Source organism: Plodia interpunctella, chromosome 25 (assembly GCF_027563975.2).
Source record: "Plodia interpunctella isolate USDA-ARS_2022_Savannah chromosome 25, ilPloInte3.2, whole genome shotgun sequence".
Lineage (NCBI taxonomy): Eukaryota > Metazoa > Arthropoda > Insecta > Lepidoptera > Pyralidae > Plodia > Plodia interpunctella.
In genome coordinates this window covers 6,318,691-6,339,033 of record NC_071318.1, presented here as the reverse complement: position 1 = coordinate 6,339,033, position 20,343 = coordinate 6,318,691, and the positions used below count along the sequence as shown (strand labels likewise).

The window sequence follows — 20,343 nt, the reverse complement described above, 5'->3', positions numbered from 1 at the left end:
TTTGGTCAAAATTGTCAGTTTAGTGTTATTATGCCATATGGATCATATATATACGTATGTATTTTACTTATTTTATATATATGTTACTTTTATATCTAATTATTATTAACTACTAGCTTTTTATTCATAATTAGTTTTTCAATTAGCCTTCGGGAACCTGACCATTTACCGGGATGAAATGTATCTAAGATGTTAGCCCGATATATAAGGTACCTACATACCAAATTTCAAGCAAATCGGTCCAGTAGATTTCGAGTGATGCGCGTTCAGACAGACAGATAGACAAAAACTTCCAAAACTATATTTTCGTCATCTATATCAGTAACTAAGTATATTCCATGAAGAATTTAAAAAAATATCCAATGTACAAATTTGGCCTTTCTTCAATTTTATTATATGTATTGATAACGATATTATTAACCGGAATAAAAATAAATACATTTTGTTTATTTCGTCAGATTTCTCCTACTTCCAGTTGACCTGCAGAGTTGAAATTTCCCACGTCGCTTCAGTTTCCATGACAATGCATTATTATGATAAGCATGGCCTGATAGTGCAACACAGATCGGATCCAACAACGAGTGGAATGCAAATATAAACAGTACTTTTTTTCACCATGTATTAAAATGTTATCATAATATAAGTCATGGGAATAATCCACTTGAATCAAATACATTTTCATCTGTTCCACATATTCCTAAATCAAATACAACAAAAATCAATGGTGACTTTTGAACCGGGGTGAAACGTGATGTGAATGCGGTAACACTCATGTTTGCCCACAATTTGGAATAAAAATACAATAGAAGTGGTGCCAATTGAAATAAGCCACATGAACGCTGAAATTTTCCGTTTGCGTAACGCAACTTTGCTATTTGAGTGAATCGCAGAGCGGTTCGATCGCTGCGGCTGCGCTGATTCAATCATTAGGATCCGTCAATTTCCTCGACGTAAAAACTATTTACAGAATCCATCAGTTCATAAAATTTACATTACCACAGTGCAGATTGATTATATTAGAGTCAGATAGTAAGACAAATTTTTGTCTTTGTAAAAATTTGAAAAATGCTCGTAACGCTGCGAGAAACACTCATTTCTGACTCACCATCGAGTCGATTCGCAGTGAGACGCAGTAAAACAATCACATTGCGCCAATGTGACGCAACGATAGTCACACCGCAATGTGATTGGTTCCCTGCGTCTTACATCGAATCGATTCGATAGTGACAAATGAAATGCACACTCGATCGAATATAATTTTCTTTCAAATTCGTGTTTTAATTGTTTCTGGGAAATTTTTAACGAAATTTTTATTTTTATTTTAAAGTCTACATATGACTATTCTATGTGTATAGACAATTCTAAATTCCGTGGGCAACACTCATGTTTGCCCAACTGAGCTGAATATTCAGTCGAGCGTTCCAAATTCAAATTTTTGTTTGCCAAATCAACGGGACTGTTTCGCTTTGTTTATTTTTTATTTTTCGAACGACTTGGTTTTGGATTTGTATTTTATTAGAATAATTTGTATTTTGTAAAAATTTTAATTATTCGGCTCTGTGATTTTACCGGCTTGACGTCAGGTTGTCCTTGGGAATGGTATTGTTGCCTGTCAGCCACGTAAAGTAATCGACTGTTCTGAAGCGGAATCACACGCCACATTTAGTTTTCTGTACCTGTATCAGTGGGTATTTAAATCACTTAAGAATTTCTATATATGGGTACATACATAGAAATTCTCCGCACCTACTGCAAATACATGCCATCTTTCGGAATGAATACGTCTATATTTTTACTGTCATGAAAAAATCCTAACTATCCTAATATTAAAAACGTGAAAGTAGGTTTGCTTTTTTTTGTTACCTCTTCAAGCTTTATCTGCTAAACCTTATATGTATGATTTAGAAGGACGGTGAAGAACAGGGTACATTCGGAAAAGTCACTGGTCCCGTGGAAAATTCACGCGAATTCGCGGGCTAAAGCTAGTACGTTATAAAAGTCAGCCAACTGTATATGCTGTACTGAATTCATTTCGCAAAAGGTCAGTTTGGTCATTATCGTGTCCTTTCAGGCGTAGAATTAGGTAATAATACTTGGAGTCGAATGAAAGATCGAGATAACGTGTTTAAATATCCCGGATTTATTTGACGTTTACGATTCGTGTTCCAAGTGTTTTGTAAGGATGATATTATGCTCTCTGGTGCTTAAATTGATACTTCATACTAATATTATAAAGAGCGGCATTAAAACCGATTCAGCGCAACTTTATATGCACAGTGTAAAATTTAAAACTGTCAAAAATAACTTTATAACAATTATATATTATAAAAATTATTTTATAACCAGTATCAGACGCTTTTTCAGAAGTAATTTAAAATTCTACAATTACGAGATTTATCATAATAAAGGCTTTCGTTCTTTTGAGAGCAAAGGATAACTTTTTTTGTCGCGTGCCAACCCTATTTATGAAATATATTTTACATTCAACAAAGAACTGTATTTCTCTCTCACAATTTGACTGCATGTTTCTATGTGACCTGATTGATTTTATTGCAAATTCCATATCCATACTTTTATAGATAAATATATTTTACAATGTGTTTGTTTGTGAATTGATTGTACTGTCAATCGTTTTGGCATATAACGATTTTTAGTTGGCAATAAATTTTAATCTATTGTATTTTTGAAAAAAAAAAAACGAAAGCCTTTATATAGTGTCAATAGCAACATACTAAAAATTATTAAGATTGGATAATATTTGGTAATATTTATTTGGCACACAAAACAGTTTTACAACAAAAAGTTAAATTTCAAATAAAAAATAATAAATTCATGGCCAGTTACAAAACCACTAACAAGAGCACACAGCATGACTTACTTTAGTGTCGACAAGCAAATATCCACAGATAATATTGTCATGAGAGAGTGTCCTATGTTTATAAACATAATAATAGACTCGGATAGAATTTAGGGCTAGTATAAGTACATTATAATTCTTTTTTTGTTTTGAATTTGTAGCGGATAGCATGCTCCTCTTTATTTATTTATATTTGCATACCTATATTCGGTAAAACGTGTAGGTCTAATTCATTATGACTATTTGTACTCATGTTTTTGGCAAATAAATGTTTTTCTTTCTTTTCTTTCTTTCTTTAATATAAAAAAAGGGCAAGTATAAAAAAGCAAGGCCAAGAATTTGAAACATTAATTACATAAGTGATGAGTGTTGATTTAAACAGTAGCAAGCAAGCTAATAATAGAAGAATGATATTTCTTTTTGTTTGACCGTGTGGCCGGACGTTCATTTTAATAAAATACCTATGTTACCTACATTATTACTTAGGACATTCTCAAATACGTCCATTTAAATTAAATACACAAGTCTCAGACCTAAATAAACGTTGTTGTTTCAACAAGATTTAAATTTAAGTACTCTTTAGGGAACAATTCGTGCTAATTAAATTCAAGTCGGCGTGTTTTTGTGTGCAAAAAGAATTATATAGGGCAAAAAGTAAGGTTTTTGGTTCATCAGGGCTATATTTGAAACAAATCAAATATTTTTTTATAGCATAGATGGCCAAGGAATGCTTCTTTGTTCCGTTCGAACACACGAATCAACCAACTTCCCGAAGATGGTCGATTCGTGTGTAACACAATATTTTTGTGTAATCATATTGAGAAACCGACCAAATACCCTATTCTAGGTTATATTCTACTCGTGTACCATATTTCATAACAATCCTTCTAGTAGATTTCGCATGAAAGGGTAACAAACATAGACACATCCTACCTCATCACAAACTTTCGCATTCATAATATTAGGATCTATCGCAAAAAATAGAATTATGCTGTCAGAAGTATTCTACGCTATTCTACGCTGACGAAGTCGCACGTATACAGAGTTACAGATATCAAACGCATAACCTCCTAAAGACTACTTGGGTACATCAAAACAAGCAACTTTTAATATATGTACGTCTTTTCGTGATTCGTATTTTTTTCATATAAAAAAATACAATCTGATTTGCGATTCTACACATCTTAACTCAAGCAACACGAGACAGTACAGTAGCGTTATGTAGCGGAATCGAACATCGAGGTAACTTATGATAGAAACGCCATTAAAAAAATGTTTACTAAAAAAATATATTTTTTTATATTCATTACGTTGAGACAAAAGTCGTGGAACAAAAGATGTTAGTCTCTATGTAACTTATGCGCCTTTGGAAGGTTATGCGTTAGATATACCAATAACCTTGTATATTAGAATATTGAAGGACGATTCCTAACATAGCAGTTGTGAATGTTAATCTAATACAAACTGGTTGATCCCTACTATGCATGCAACCGATGCCGCATTATTTGATAACAACGACTTTTATATCTTAAATGGTGCTAGATGTAATATTCCTGTGGCTTAGCGATGCGAAAGTGAATCTTGACCTTCGAAACCAGAGCGCTATAGTTTTTTTTCTCTGCACTATGTTTCGCCAGCAGACAGCTCGCAATACAAACAGATCAGTCTCCATAGTATCGCTCCAGGTTAGATATGATGTAAAATGAGATTTACGGAATTTTTTTAACGTCATCAATCCAATATTATTCTTGTAATGGGTGGTTTGTTAAGTTGCGGTCGTTTGCGTCATCACAAATCTCATGGTCACCTGAAAATCAGCGGTTGCGCAGTTTTTCTGAGCAACATCGAGCTGAGCTGCAACCTGTTTGTTTCTGTGACACACATTGCATGTGAAGTGAAGTTGGATGACCGAGAGAGCGAAGCGAGCGATGTCTGCAATTCTATTTGGGACAAAAATACATTTTTGTATGGATGTATGTTTGTAACGAGATAACTTTTAATGAAATTTAAAAGGCATGTAGGTTCTGTCAATAGAATTTTTAAGTTCGCAGTTGGTTTTAACATCAAAATCGATTAAGTCGTTTTTGAAATATTCACATTTTTGGTAAAAACTCACCAAAATTTATTGTGTTCACGAGGTCTAAGTCCGTTAGCGAACAACTAGTTTAATATATTGTTAAGTTTTGTGTAACAGTAAATAAAAATTTCTATCTATCTAAAGGAATCCAATCCAGTACTAATGTGTACAAGTCCACGTCACAGCTGAACTTTGCCTTATCGAATTAAAGTTGCCGCTCGCTTCGTCTTCATTTATATCGAAGGCATGTCTCATGGAGATAATTATCGGATCGGGAACTGATGAGCGGCTTGATAAACAGACTTTTTCCTTTAGAGGTTGTGATACAAGCCTCTCTTAGTAAGGGCTTAGTGCGGGTTTGCATTCTCACTTCTCACTTCTGCCGGCTCTCCCGGAGAGCAGCACCGTTTCTTTTTTAACATCAAATATATTTGCATAGTATCGTGGTTGCGGCGCGTAACGCTGCCTTGCCGCATTCGATGTTCACCTAGGACGTAGGGTAACCCGGATCAAAGACATTGCACTTTTTTATGAATCTTTAATCATATTTTACGACCTTATTCGATTCGAAGTGAGACGCTGTGAACATTGCAGTGTGAAAGGAAATGCAAACTCGCGCTTCGCCCACCGAGTCCAAAGACAAACCGAAATTAAAATTGCAAATTTTAAATACTACTTAAATGTATATCTGTAAAACTAATGTTATGTTGGTAAATAAATTATTATCATTATAAAAGTCCTCTGCCCGCGTCTGTCTGTTCGCGATAAACTCAAAAACTACTGCACGGATTTTCACGCGGTTTTCACCAACGTATAGTGTGGTTCCTGAGGAAGATTTATGTGTAAAATTTATTATCAATATCCGTTGTGTAGTTTTTAAGATCTTTGCATACAAGACAGACAGACAGCAAGAAGCGACTTCATTTTAGTACATCAAATATTGTTAATAGAGAAGGCAAACTGCAGGGAACAGCTAGTAATGGATATAAAGTAAAGCTTGAACTAGTTCACCCCAAAGTTAAATAGAAACAGTACAAACTCAATCACGCTTTAACTACACGACCGCATCGGTTAATATGACCATTACAATACAAAGGTTATAATTATATTGAAACTATATATATATTATAATTATATTTGACAACCTCGGTGGCGCAGTGGTAAGGTTCTTTCCACTGAACCGAGAGGTCCCGGGTTCGATCCCCGGTCGGGTCATGATGGAAAACGATCTTTTTCTGATTGGCCCGGGTCTTGGATGTTTATTTATATATGTATTTGTTATAAAATATAGTATCGTTGAGTTAGTATCCCATAACACAAGTCTCGAACTTACTTTGGGACTAGCTCAATCTGTGTGATTTGTCCCAATATATTTATTTATTATTTATTTATTTATATTTGTATGGTTCAGCAACTAGTGATGACGACAGATGAGAGAGTTATATTTGTATTGAAACTCTGTCCGCGATAATACATGATACCTTTACAAATGAAGTCGACTTATACAGAAGAACCCTGTTCGTTCCATCATTCGAGGTTCTCAAAAGATTCCTTGATAAGGTCGTAAAATATGATTAAAGATTCATAAAAAAGTACAATGTCTTTGAGCCGGGTTACCCTACGTCCTAGATGAACATCGAATGCGGCAAGGCAGCGTTACGCGCCGCAACCACGACACTATGCAAATGTATTTGATGTTAAAAAAGAAACGGTGCTGCTCTCCGGGAGAGCCGGCAGAAGTGAGAACTTGAATAAATTTTTAACGACTTACGAATTTTCGATCAGGTTACGTGTCCTGACGCGAGTTTAACATTAAAAATGTTAAACTCGCGTCAGGACACGGACACCCATCACAAAAAGTGCACAAAAAACACGAAAGAAGTTTTCACTTCAAAAAATAGGTTACATCTTTGAGACTCGGCAGTAAACTTAACTAAGTACCAGAGAAAATATTTACGCCTAATATTTTCTCTGGTACTTATCTTAAAATATTAGGAAAAAATATTAGGCTTACGCCTAATGTCTTCTCTGTTAAAATTTACATCTTTATACACCACAACATGGCATCGCGCGTCGTGTTGCTGCTACTAATTATTATATCGTTCAACTAGGACGGGTAAGCTTGATTTATTAAATGACTTTTCATAGAACGCTCGTCGATTTTTCATTCAACTTGAATAAAGAATTTTTCATTAGTTTTCGTTAGTATTTTCCATTGTTCTCGTTCCGAGGTATGTCGTTTAGCGCACCAATATGAATAGCACCCGATGTTTCGGTTTAGTGTTAGTCAATGAAAAATATTGACTACCTCTCATAACAGGGTTTGTTCAAGAAAATTATTTAATCGTATTAGCTCTAGTTGTCTTCTAGTGATAGCTATAGGTTTTGAAAAGTTTAAATTTTAGGTCCTTACATATGAAATTGGCGTTTGGTTGTACTGGCCACTTTGATCACTTTCTCCTCTTTGGTTGGGAATTCCAAATTCAAATTTATACAGCTATTTACACATGTATCTGTGTTTCGTTAACCGTCATTCGTTTTTTTTTTTTCTTCTGATTTTTCTGTTTGATTTTATTGATTCCTGTCCGAATAGTTTTTTTTTTGTAAAGGGATCAATGAACTACCTATGAGATGGCAAAAGCACAATAATGCTTCTTACTTTGATTAAATAAATATATTATATTAAAAAATATTCGACTTTTTGTTCCTCCTATACCAAACGCCAATTTAATATGTAAGGACCTAAAATTTAAACTTTTTTTTTTAACATTGCGTTAAATTATTAATAATTCTATAGATTTGTATCCCTAAACTTCTATGTACTAGTTGTAATTACTCTGAACGGAACACTACGTGTGATTCACATCGACGCCATTCGAATTATTTCGCTGAACAGCATATTTGTTTACCAATGGTTTTTTATTAATAAATATTTTTAGAGGACAACGAAGTCCTAGAAATGATTCATTCTGACATTAGAATTCGGTTGAAAACTAAAATGGGGGCCGAATAATATCGCGTACAAAAATATTGTATTTAAATAAATACACATTATCAGTTTCCAATGAAATTTTATTACAAAAAAGTTTTATATCCACGACTCGTGTCACTACTTTATGTACAATTCGTCTATTCAACATCAATAATTATTTCGATTACAATTTATTTATAATTATATGCACCATCACATTATTTAATGATTATAATTATAATTACAAATACATATTAATATAATTATATATATATATATACGTAAAATATACAATTAATAAAAATTGTTTAACTATAAACACAGCCGTTATTCTTATTAAGAAATGGAACAATTTGACTAGCTGTGACCCGCGTTTCGCGCCCGTGGGCATAAGCTATTATGGGTAACGTCGAGTTAAGGAGTACCTACTAAATTACTAAACTGAAATTAATAAAGAGACAAAATTTTCGAAGTATAAATACTTTTATACATTTCTTAGATTTAAACAACAAAAAAGGTAAAGAAAGATCTGTATTGTTTGTTCGATCGACGTTATAAATTATCAAAATAAGTTTGTTACCTCTTCACGCATTATATACTTAACCAATCTTCTTGAAATTTCACATACATATAATTTGAAGTACGGAGAGGGACATAGGGTAACTTTCATACCGGAAAATTAACGCGGGCGAATCCGCGGGCAAAAGCTAGTATTTATATACATTATGTCAACATAAATGTTAATTACTTATTTATAAATAGGATACTTGCATAAGTTATTTTGATTTTAACGCACCCGTTTTAGGGACTCCAATACCTGTCACACCGGAAAAGTTATAGTTCCCGTGCTAACCGAAAATTTTTTAGATTAAAAATCCCGTAGATAATAGAATGCGTTCCGCAATTATACATAAATAAAATTGTTTACTTGTAATAATATACATAAAATTAGCTCCTTGGTTTGAAACAAAATGATATTCAATTTAATATATTACTGATCTAATAAACTTAATATTCATAATGTTATCAATAATGACCATTTGCATATTATATGCACAAACCAACACTAATATATACTATATACAATAACTTACCATCCAATATAATCAGTCTATTTTAACAATATGTTATCTAAAGTTGTAATTAATTAATATCATAACACATAAGTAGTATATAATATTGGTGAAATATGTATTTATATAATGTCAAAGAATGCACTTTTACAATACGAGTATACATATAAATTTCAGCATTTTTTACTAAATTTATTTTGAAAAATTAATAAAACAAAAGTGTTCACGATTTAGAGGTGAGAATAACAAGAATTTTAATAATAACAAATACAATACGATTTTACAAACATTATTTTCAATGTGTTTTGCACATTATTTATTATGCATAAATTTATATAAATAACTATTCAATATATTCAACATTAATTATAACATTAGAAAAAAATTGTAATAAAAATTATTTACGAAAACAATATCGTTCATACTTTGAAAAAAAATTATTAATTTTTACTTTAATTTACATATGATAGAAAATCGTATAAGAATTTAATATGACAGCCCTATTAAGTATCTCACAATCCTAGAAAATCATATAATAAAGGTATTTCTCAGAAGATAAAATCTCATTTTTTGAGCGATATTTATAGAATTGCCGCCCCTCACTAATATACGTACATGAATATGTAAGAATTTACAGTGTTATCCGTGCGGTGATTAGCGATGATGGTCCAGTGGTCAAGACCGTCCGCCTGTGATCGTAAGGTCCCAGATTCGGATTCTACTCGTGCCACATGAGTTTGTATACCAATCCGACTCATGTACAATAGTTTTCATCGACCACCACTTGCTTTCCGGTGAAGGAAAACATCGTGAGAAAACCTGCGCACTGGTTGACAGTTAAGCGAATATTTACCATTAGATGTAGGTGGTGATTAGGCGACTTGAATAAAATCTGGCACCAGTTTTAGCAAACACACGAAAAAGAAAAGATATCGGCAGAAAATGAACTTTCCCATATAGATTGATCACGAATAAACCAACTCAATAATATATTCACAATGGAAAGTCACAAGATGAGTTCCTATATTTTTCTATATCTGAAACGCACTCAGCGTTTGACCTATCTAGTCAGATGGGAAGCAAATATGAGATGTTACACGCAAGCTCAAAATATAATTATTGCCTATTCACTCTTCTCGATTTTGGAAATGTCGATGATTAATAAATATTTCGGGTATAATCATAGAGGAAAGCATTTGTGAGTTCGTATGTTTGAGGAGGGTAATATCCGAAACTACCGAACCGATTTCAAAAGTTCTTTCACCATTAGAAAGGTTCATTATCCAAGATTGCTATAGGCTATATTTTATCTCAAAATTCCCACGGGAGCGAAGCCCCGGGCAACATCTAGCATTATATATTTTAACAATTTGTCGTAGCTTGTCCGGTGTACTATAATATCAAATCATTTCTATTAAGCATTATCAAAGAAAAATATACATTAGGTAATTCACTCGCTTAATTGCTTACATTAACCAATGAAATTGCTTTAAACCCTGAGAACAAACTACTTACAATATAATTATACGACTATATCAGCTATCTTAAAGTTTCTGTATAAGTTAGTATAATCTGTAAGAATATATGGAGAAGAACGACTATGATTGTTGGCAAACATGTCTCAGCTGATGATCCTGCGAAGAAAAATAATAATCTTAATTATCAAACATTTTTATATCATTCAACAATACTCTGCGTCGCCATTGAGTTAAATATCAACGCGATGCGATACGACGCGATAAGACAATCGTCGCGTTATAGATTATTAGAGCGACTTTACAGGAATCGACAATTGATTTTTTTTGCCAGTGAAATGCAACGTGATACCTCTGACGACAAATTCAAATTCAAAATTAAAATCATTTATTCAGAAATTAGATCTTCACAGGCACTTTTTCACGTCAATTTTTATATTAAATAGTTATTTCTCGCAAGCTACAAACTACTGGCATTTCGGAACGACCACTGCTGAGAAGAAATGCCGAAAGAAACTCATTTGAACAATAAAAAACTTGTGGCAAAAATTATATTTTTTGTAAATTCTTGTTTTGATGTCGCACCGCATCGCGCCATTTTGTCTCAATCAGAACGCGGCCAGAGTATATTACCAACGACAATATGTTTTTGTTCTAAAAGTTGAAAATATCAGATAAATTAATCAGTACAATGTTCAACTTTGCCAATGCACAAGTTGGCCGAGAACCAACAATAGAACCACTTACACTGCAAACTCATCTGTGGAGCTACTTACAAAATAACGTTCTTCTAAGATTTTGTTGTAGCTTTTGAAGCGGTGGTGGTGTAATGGTTAAGACGCCCGCCTGTGGATGGAAAGGTCCCAGGTTCGAATCCTACTCGTGCCACATGAGTTTGTATACCAGTCTGACTCATGTATAGTAGTTTTCATCGTCCACCACTTGCTCATTGGTGAAGGAAAACATCGTGAGGAAACCTGCACACTGGTTGATTCTTATTAACTTGTATGTGAAATGGAGAAGGCAATGGCAAACCACTCCATTAATAATAATGCCAAAGAAAGTTGTCATTCCACGTAACAACCACGACCCTCAGCCATGAGGAATACGACTATGAAGAATAAGATTTTATATGCTTAATTTTTCCATATATTTTATTTATCGAGTTTAGTGATGACGAAATGACATGTTATCGTGAAAACATTAAAATGGCTGACATTTTAATGTTTCAGACGCACCGGTTTTCTTTACGTATTACTTACTGCCTTTTGCCCGCGGCTTCGCCCGCGTGAATTCCCTTCATTTTTCCCGAATGAAAGGTAGCCTATGTTCTTTGCCATACTTCAATCTACATGTATGCAAAATTTCAAGAAGATTTGTTGTGTAAACAGAGCGTACAGAGATAACAAACAAACTTTTATCGCATTTATAATATTAATTAGGATTAAAGAATAAATATAGAACCAGACTATAGACTTATGGGACCAATATAAACACAGCTGAGACCAACGGCTAAACGTGCTTTCCGAAACACGTAGGAGCTCAATAATATATATTTTTGGGTCACCCATCTAATGAGGGATTATTGCGAAAGTTGCTTAACTGCCACTATCGTACCACTATGACAAAACAGGAATATAAGTGCACTTAACTATAAATATTAAAATAAATGTGATATACCTGTAAAACTTCTACCTAAAGCCGAGGCTGGGTTGGCGCTGCGCTCGCGCAACACCAGGGTGTGACTGGTCGATTTCCACACATCGAATATTGCTGCCTCACATCTGTGATAAAGATTACACATGAATAACAATAGAAAGTTAGGACAACTACACATCCTATCATGGATATCATGATTTATTTCCTTTCATCAGCACTTGATCACAATCATAATATGTTTCAGTATACCTTTTGACCATGTACTTTATTGTGTACTTACATTATTATATTAGTGATAAAAAATTATACATACATTTATATTTAAATGGTAAGCCCTTCTGGCATAATAGGGACCAACACTGTTTGAATGAGTTTCTTTCGGCATTTCTTTTCAGCAGTGGTCGTTCCGAAATGCTAGTATTTTGTAGCTTTGGTAAATATCATTTAATTTAGAATATGACGGGAAAAAGTGCCTGTGAAAACCTAATTTCTGTAATAAATGATTTGATATTGATTTTGGCGACTAAAAGATGAAAGTAAAGCCTTGACAGCTGATATGCAGCAGTAGCATTCACAGAGAGGGTTTTAGTTAAGCAGGAATCTAGCAAAATCATAGTCAGATCTTCAGTTACATCGGGGTTATTTTTTACATTTATACAGGGCTTTGGGCGTCACAGGAGGAAAAAGGAACACATGTGGTTGAGTAAAAGACATTTAATCAATTATTTGCAGGTATCACTCATAGGTCAAAAAAGAACCGACGTGATATAGTGAAAACTATAAGGATTGGCGTCGCTATCTAACACGGAATCTAGCGTCCTTGGCACGATGCTTTGCAAGATTTTTTTTTTGTTTTAAATATCAGTTTCTTTTGATTTATTAATATTTTTCTTTTTTTTTTTGGTAATAAAACTGACAATAAATAAAGTTATGAAGACAAAACAAAAACTAAACTTGACATTCTGCACACCTACGACACGAGCTCAACCCTGAAAGACAACAGCGTCAGACACTCACCGTATCATGAGAGAAGGCACCGGCGACATGACCGCTGCTTCTAACTCCAATGTGGCAAGACTTGACGCGTAGCCATTACTAAAGTTGAGCGTATGACTCGCCGTGAAACCTGGTACCTGGATGATAGAAATATATATATATATATATATATATATATATATATATATATATATATATATATATATATATATATATATATATATATATATATATATGAAAGAAAGAGTATGTTGATTACGAGTTAACTAACAAACCTAATATACCAGTTCTGTAAAAAATAAATATTTTATACCTAATATTTCACCAATTCAGTTCACTTATTTCACCGATTTCAATATCGCATTGTAACTCATTACGCAGTTGTGCATTATTGTAATGTAAAACGTACTTTTTTTTAAAAATAGAGTAAAACGCACGATGATTTATCAAAATGTTCATATTCACATGTTCTAACTTAACAAAATAGATAAAGAATAACGCTGGGTTACACCGTCAACTTTGACGATAACTTAACGCAGAAAGACGCAAATTACGCCATTTTGTCTAAACGTCAGCGGCGCGCCGGTTAAAATCAACGTCAAATTTGACGAAATTTGCCTTTTGACGTTGATTTTAACCGGCGCGCCGCTGACGTTTGCACCGTCGTGCAGGGTGCGTTGCACGACGAACTTGAAATAATGATCGCGCCAAGGGTAATCAATCAAGTAATCAAAGTCAAAAATTTAAGTCTATTTTCTTATTCTTTTTTTTTTATAAGTGGCCAGTATTGTGATACAATTAGAATTTTTTAACACGCACAAGAAGGTTAAGTATTTCATTTTAGAATAGTATATTGTTTGCCCTTTTGCAAGCCCTACTGGCATGATCCATTGGAACAATAATGAGTTACTTTCAACATTACTCCTCAGCAATGGTCGTTCTGAAATGCCAGCTGTTTTTTGAGAAATTTTGCTATACGAGTATAATATAAAATTTGTCATGTAAAAGTTGCTGTGAATGTCTAATTTCTGATTAAATGCTGTGACTTTTTATTATGTATTTTATATGATACTGACCATCTGTTCATTGACGAACCACGTGATGTTAGCAGCAGGCAGCGACGGCGGAGACGAGCAGTTGACGTGAATGTGGTCACCTCCAGAGTACGTCATCTTGTCCGATGTCACGTTGGGGCTGATTAGAGGTGGTTCTGTGGGAGATATTACAAATGATCAGAGGCTGTGGTGGAAATTGGTAGAAATTATGTAAATACATCCAACTACTCTCTCTTTTTCTCTCTCTCTCTCTCTCTCTCTAGGCCCAGGGCGCACCTATTTGAAACATAAATCAATGTCAGTTTCGTGAACAGTTTAATATCAAATACTATATTCAAATACTCCGCTAATAAAAAAAGCGAGACACGGAATTGAAAATGCCTGTGTTTCCAATAAAAATATTTGTCCGAAAACTACGTTTTTGACACATATAACCGAAAACTGTTTTCATCGTTTTGACAAAAACGAGGCACAAACGTGCAGAAAACAAAGCCTACATATATTCTTTATCAAACACATTCAACATATTGCCAGATGCGTACCGAATATATAGACGGTTCTCTAATAAAAATGATAGTGTTGGCTATTGTTACAGACGTAAAAATTATCGATAGTTTAATTTTATTCTTGACAAACGCATGAAATCAATAAATTAACAATGTTCTAGACGTTTTAAAGGGACTGCCAATTTTGTAAACATTTGATTTGTAAGTTTTTAGTATGTGTAAGTTTAATTTATTAGTTTTATAGATAATATGTAAATACAAAAAAAAAAAAAAAGATTTACTGGACGGATTGATATGAAATTTAGTATTGTACCGTTATAATTGTCATAGAAATGCCAGAACATAATTAAATTGCAATCCATTCAATAAACAGTGCGCATACGCAATTAATAAATGCACTTTTAATCACGCAACAAAACCATTAGGTATTTTGCTTGATTTCGATTGGCGGCTGAAAACATTTTTTAGCAATAGCCCTACTTTTTTATTATATACATAGGTATAGAAAATAATAGTATGTTTCTCATTTTAATATTGTTTAATGCTATTGCACGGTTTCCCAAAGCACAGATTAATCTAGCTTGGGAACTATTGTACCCTTTTCAAATGTCTTATTTTAAGTTTTTGTTTTTGTTTCAACTTTGCACTGCAGGGGCATTCATGATGCTATTTACCATTCGAGATACAAGCTCACGTCACCTAGTTCGATGGTGAGTTAGCTGATGGATGGCCCGCCCAACGCGGTGCACTTTTGTTTTATGTTTTTTTTGTTTATATTGTGCCAAGAAACTGCCAATAAATGCTTTATATTTTTTATTACTTTTAATTTCCCTTCAGTGACACCTGTCTTCTTGACGTATAATGGCGCGCATTTGTTCCCGTTTTTCATAGCTGCCATGGTGGTGCTAGTTTCGCAACGTCGCCAGCTACTGCTCGCGCAATTACTTAATAGTACATTTGTTAAATTATTCGAGACGCTAAAAAGACGAAGATTTATTCTATAAAGAACCACCTTTGCTAATTTAGGTATTTGAAAAAAAAATGCTGCGTTGAAGTTTGTTGCACCACTTCTTTGAAAGTCGATACCTTTATAGGAAATTTTTGACGTCAATATAATATATAATCGATCAACAATGTGTATAATATTAAGTTGAGTTCAAGAGTTTCGAATTGATTTGGTTTGTTATGAAACACGTTTTTATTATTATACTTTGTAGTCGGTGTAAATAAATGAAATTATTACATAAATTTAATAAAGTAAATATTTCCTTTAAATAAGATGTACCTAATCACTAACACAAATTCACCCCCGCGTCTGTCTGTTTCTAAGCTTTCTTTTTTTAAATTACACAACGGATTTTGTTTCGATTTTCACGTTTGTTTCGTGCAAAGTCGCGCCAGATCGCTAGTTACAAATAACTTAAGTTTAGAGCTATCATATTAGCAGTTACCGACGTTATGTATAAAATATATAATATCGATATCGATTTAAAGTGCGCGTGTCACTATCGATAGTTTAACTACTGGTAACCCTAGAAAGAGTCCCGAAAATCGGGGAAAATATTGAAAAGTGGGCAGATGGCGTGCCTCGTACAGGTTCAACTTTTTGCGGGTTTCTCGGGTAAATTGGATGAAATATTGTTTGCGCGGATTTTCAATTTATGGCCGGGAAGTGGGTGACAAATTGTGGTAAAATTGACACTAGTAAAACGGGTGTAATTCGTATGATGTATTTCATGACTAAATTTTCATTGTGGAGTAGTTTCAGCTTCTAACATTAGTACTTACGTTTTTATTATATTTTATATAACTTACTTAACTTATTAGCACACTAGTGAGTATGCGACTACCGCCCGTAGAAGACGGCAGGTAGCCGTAAAAAGTAATTTCAAATGCCTTTATGCATCGACTTAAAAAATATAATCTAAAACCAGTGTTAGCAAAAACACACTCGAAAAGAAAGAATTTTATTATTTAATCTTACTATTAACCTTGATAATTACCCGAATTTTTCTTTTACCCGCGACTTAACCCGCGTCAATTTTCCACCGGAACAGTACATTTTCCCGGAATGAAAGGTAGTGTATGTTTTTTTCCATATTTAAAATATTTTTTAAGATTGGTTTAGTAGATAGAGCTTGAAGAGGTCACAAATAAACAAAGTTCACATTTACAATATTAGACTGGATTAGTCAGTAATGAAATTTAATTTGCATTTCACTTGAATATTCCGAGTTTGTTTTAGGTTTCTTGGACTTCAGACCATTTTAAGAGAAGTTAAACCACAACAATGATAAAAAAACAACTAATTTTTCGCCGCGAGCTTAGACCTCGTGAACATAATATTTCTTTTACAAAATTGTGAATATTTCAAAAACTACTTAACCGATTTTGATGCCCCACGAACTTAAAAATTGTAATGACAGATCCTACATACCTTTTAAATTTCATCAAAATCAGACCAACGGTTCGAAAGTTATCGCGTTACAAACATACATACAAAAAATGTATTTTTGTCCCAAGTAGAATGTTAGACCTCGCACGCTTCGCTCGCTCGGTCAATTAATATTTAATGTGGCGAAAATGCTGAGATTCCTAAACTATTTTCCACTTTGGCCATAAAACTTGATTTTAATCTGTTTTACTGTGAAATATGTTAAAGCCCATGTCGGCTGCCTCCAAGCAGAGACGGGCAAATAGTCTACGAAAGAAGTGAATAATTTCAAAGAGACCCGGATTGTTTAACCACAAATTGATTGGAAAATTGTTCATTAAAAAAAAATAAAAACTTTTATTAAGAAGTCATCACCATAAACACGATAATTAAGGTAGCTGTCGAACAAAAATAGCTTTTTTCGCTAAGATATTACTCTATCGTGACGTCACATTAGAGTTATCATTTAATACGGAGCATTTGGACGAGTACTAAAATGTGTGATTTTATTTTTGTCATATCTTTGAAAGCAATGACATTGCTTTCAAAGATATGACACAAAATCACCGTATTTTTTTCACTTGTGTTTCTAATTATATATAAGGGCCTTCGAAAAGTTACCAAAATGAAAATTAGTCATCTACCTTATAACACTGGCCCTCTCACCGTTCAAACCGGAACACAATGCTGCAGAAATAGAATGAGAGAATGGTATGCAGACAACCATTGTACTACCTCATGTAAATCTGGTGGTTCTATTAGCTAAATACATTTCAAATATCGTCGAAACGTACCGTACCGTCGAAATATGTAGGTTTTAGAAAAAAAAAAAGACTGCGGTGAAGTTTGTTGCGCCGCTTCTTCTTCACCTGCGCTTTGGATGTCAGCAGTTAGACTTAGTTTAAGTATATTTTTTACGTCAATAAGTGATGTATATCATCCAAAATTGGATAAAGAATATTGAATGTTACAGTCCGGTCGGACGGTTTGAACATTTCCCACGCGTAAATAATTACTGTACTCCAAAAGATGTGGGTTTAATGAGTTGTGCAAAGTAAATGTATTACCCTAAATTAGGTTTGTTTCTTATTTTGTTTTTAAAAACTCTTGGCGGAAGACAAATTTATGCGTTCTTGACCGAAAAAATGTGTTGCGGACGTTTAATACTTTTAGGAAATTTGTTGCTGAGTCCATATTATTCTTTTGTTTTTAATTTATTAAACCATATAATTTACTTGTGAGGAGAAGCTAATTTGGACTAGAATAAAACATACCGCAAAGCACAACATATCATTGTACGTACTGTCAACAGCACATCAACATATCTAAATACATTGCAAATTCGCCGTTATTACTGTGCCATAGAGGCTTATGCATGGTAACTTGATGTGTTGTTGACAGTACCAACTGCTTCACTAGATGGTAGGGGGTCGCTTGTAAAAACACAGATGGATTCAAAATTTAAAGTACATACATACAGCAACAAGTGAGTCGTATCGAAATGCTAGTAGTTTGTAGCTTTGGTAAATATCATTTAATTTAGAATATGACGTGAAGGCCTAATTTCTGAATAAATGATTTGATTTTGTTGCAATGACCACATCCTTACTGATATTATAAATTCAAAAGTAAGTATGTTACCTCCTCACGCTCTATCTACTCAACCAATCTTCTTGAAATTTTGCATCCATATAGTATGAAGTACGGGGAAGGACACAGTGTACTTTACATCCCGGAAAAATAACTGCTTCCAATGGACAATCACGCGGGCGAGGCCTCGGGCAAAATCTAGTATTATATAATTTGTACGACAAGGAACCGAACGAGAACTCATGCGATTACCGAGTCGACTACCAGATCTAGAAATATATAATGAAAGGTTATGGGGAATATCGGGACTATAAATTTTTCCTATTAGAATTACAATATTCATCACTTTAATACCGAGGCGCTGCCTTTTATGGGACGCAACATGTGCGGCGTCCTACCTCACTAATAGTAAGCGTTCTCCTAGGGCGGCTGCAAGGGTGGCAGCTGTACTTCAAATGGCCAAGTATTCTGTTCTATCCAATCAGTACGAGTTTGTTCCAGTTGCTGTAGAAACGGCTGGCCCATGGTGTTCGAAGACGAAGCGCTTTGTTGATGAGTGATTATAGGACGGCGTTTAAGGTGTCGTGGATATGACTACCGCTCCGGATGGTGCCTGGTTCAAAGGCTATCAATTGCTATCCAACGAGGAAACGCAGCTAGCGTTATGGGTACTTTTGAACCGGGTACAATTCGGGGTGGCATTTTTGATTGACATTGCAATTATTTATGTGTTAAAATCAAAATCAAATCATTTATTCAGAAATTAGGCCTTCACAGGCACTTTTTCACGTCATATTCTAAATTAAATGATGTTTACCAAAGCTACAAACTACTAGCATTTCGGAACGACCACTGCTGAGAAGAAATGCCGAAAGAAACTCATTCAAACAGTGTTGGTCCCTATTATGCCAGAAGGGCTTACCATTTTTCAGTATAATGTTATTACAATAATTTGTTAATACAATAATGTTAATTTAGACATTAAGTATTGTATCCTGTTCAATGCAATAAAGGATTTCAATATTACACTATAATTTCAGCTTTCAGCAACAAAACGACGCTGTTATAGTGAGTTGATATGGTAATTTTTTTTATTAAGATGGCAAATCGTGAAAGCTATAATTAAAGCACTTCAACAATAGATTCGTTCAGGAAACGACAACGTCCTTTTAATTACTGGTGTTGCTGGTGTCCATAGGCTGCGGTGACCACTTTCCATCAGGTGGATCACATCCAGCATCCAGTTAGTGTAAAATAACAATTTGAGAAGAAAATTCGCTACATAGTTTAAAACAAAGACGTTCTTTGCGTTTGTCTAACCTTCCTTTTAAACGCAACCATAAGATAGTTTAACAAAGTTGGTTTCTTCTTCTTTTAAACGCAACGGATTTTTATTCAGTTTTCACTGTTTATACACAATTTATTCCCAAATGTTTATAGACCTCGTGTAAAGCCGGGCCAGGTCGCTAGTTAATAAAGAATAATTTCAGATGAATTGAATAATAGTTTGAATATCTAAGACTGATTCTTGAAGGCAAAATCCCTGGCAAAAGACCTCCTGGCCGCCCTCGACGAAAGTGGTTTGATGACATATAGGATTGGACCGGACTTAGATACAATTGAACTGAAAATAGTGACCCAAAGCCGCGA

General features: G+C 34.0%; 1 protein-coding gene across 2 annotated transcripts in view; it reads right to left on the bottom strand.

Moving 5' to 3' along the window:
• Positions 1 to 9,637: 9,637 nt before the first annotated feature.
• Positions 9,638 to 20,343, bottom strand: part of LOC128680734 (uncharacterized) — a 118,610-nt gene continuing 107,904 nt past the window's right edge. For both annotated transcript variants that reach the window (XM_053764086.2, XM_053764087.2), the window contains exons 5-8: positions 14,185 to 14,318; positions 13,130 to 13,245; positions 12,134 to 12,237; positions 9,638 to 10,612 (exon numbers count right to left, since the gene is read on the bottom strand). In XM_053764086.2, the coding sequence (XP_053620061.1) occupies positions 10,518 to 10,612; positions 12,134 to 12,237; positions 13,130 to 13,245; positions 14,185 to 14,318 (449 nt within the window). In that variant the 3' untranslated portion in view covers positions 9,638 to 10,517. The remainder of the gene's footprint in view (positions 10,613 to 12,133; positions 12,238 to 13,129; positions 13,246 to 14,184; positions 14,319 to 20,343) is intronic.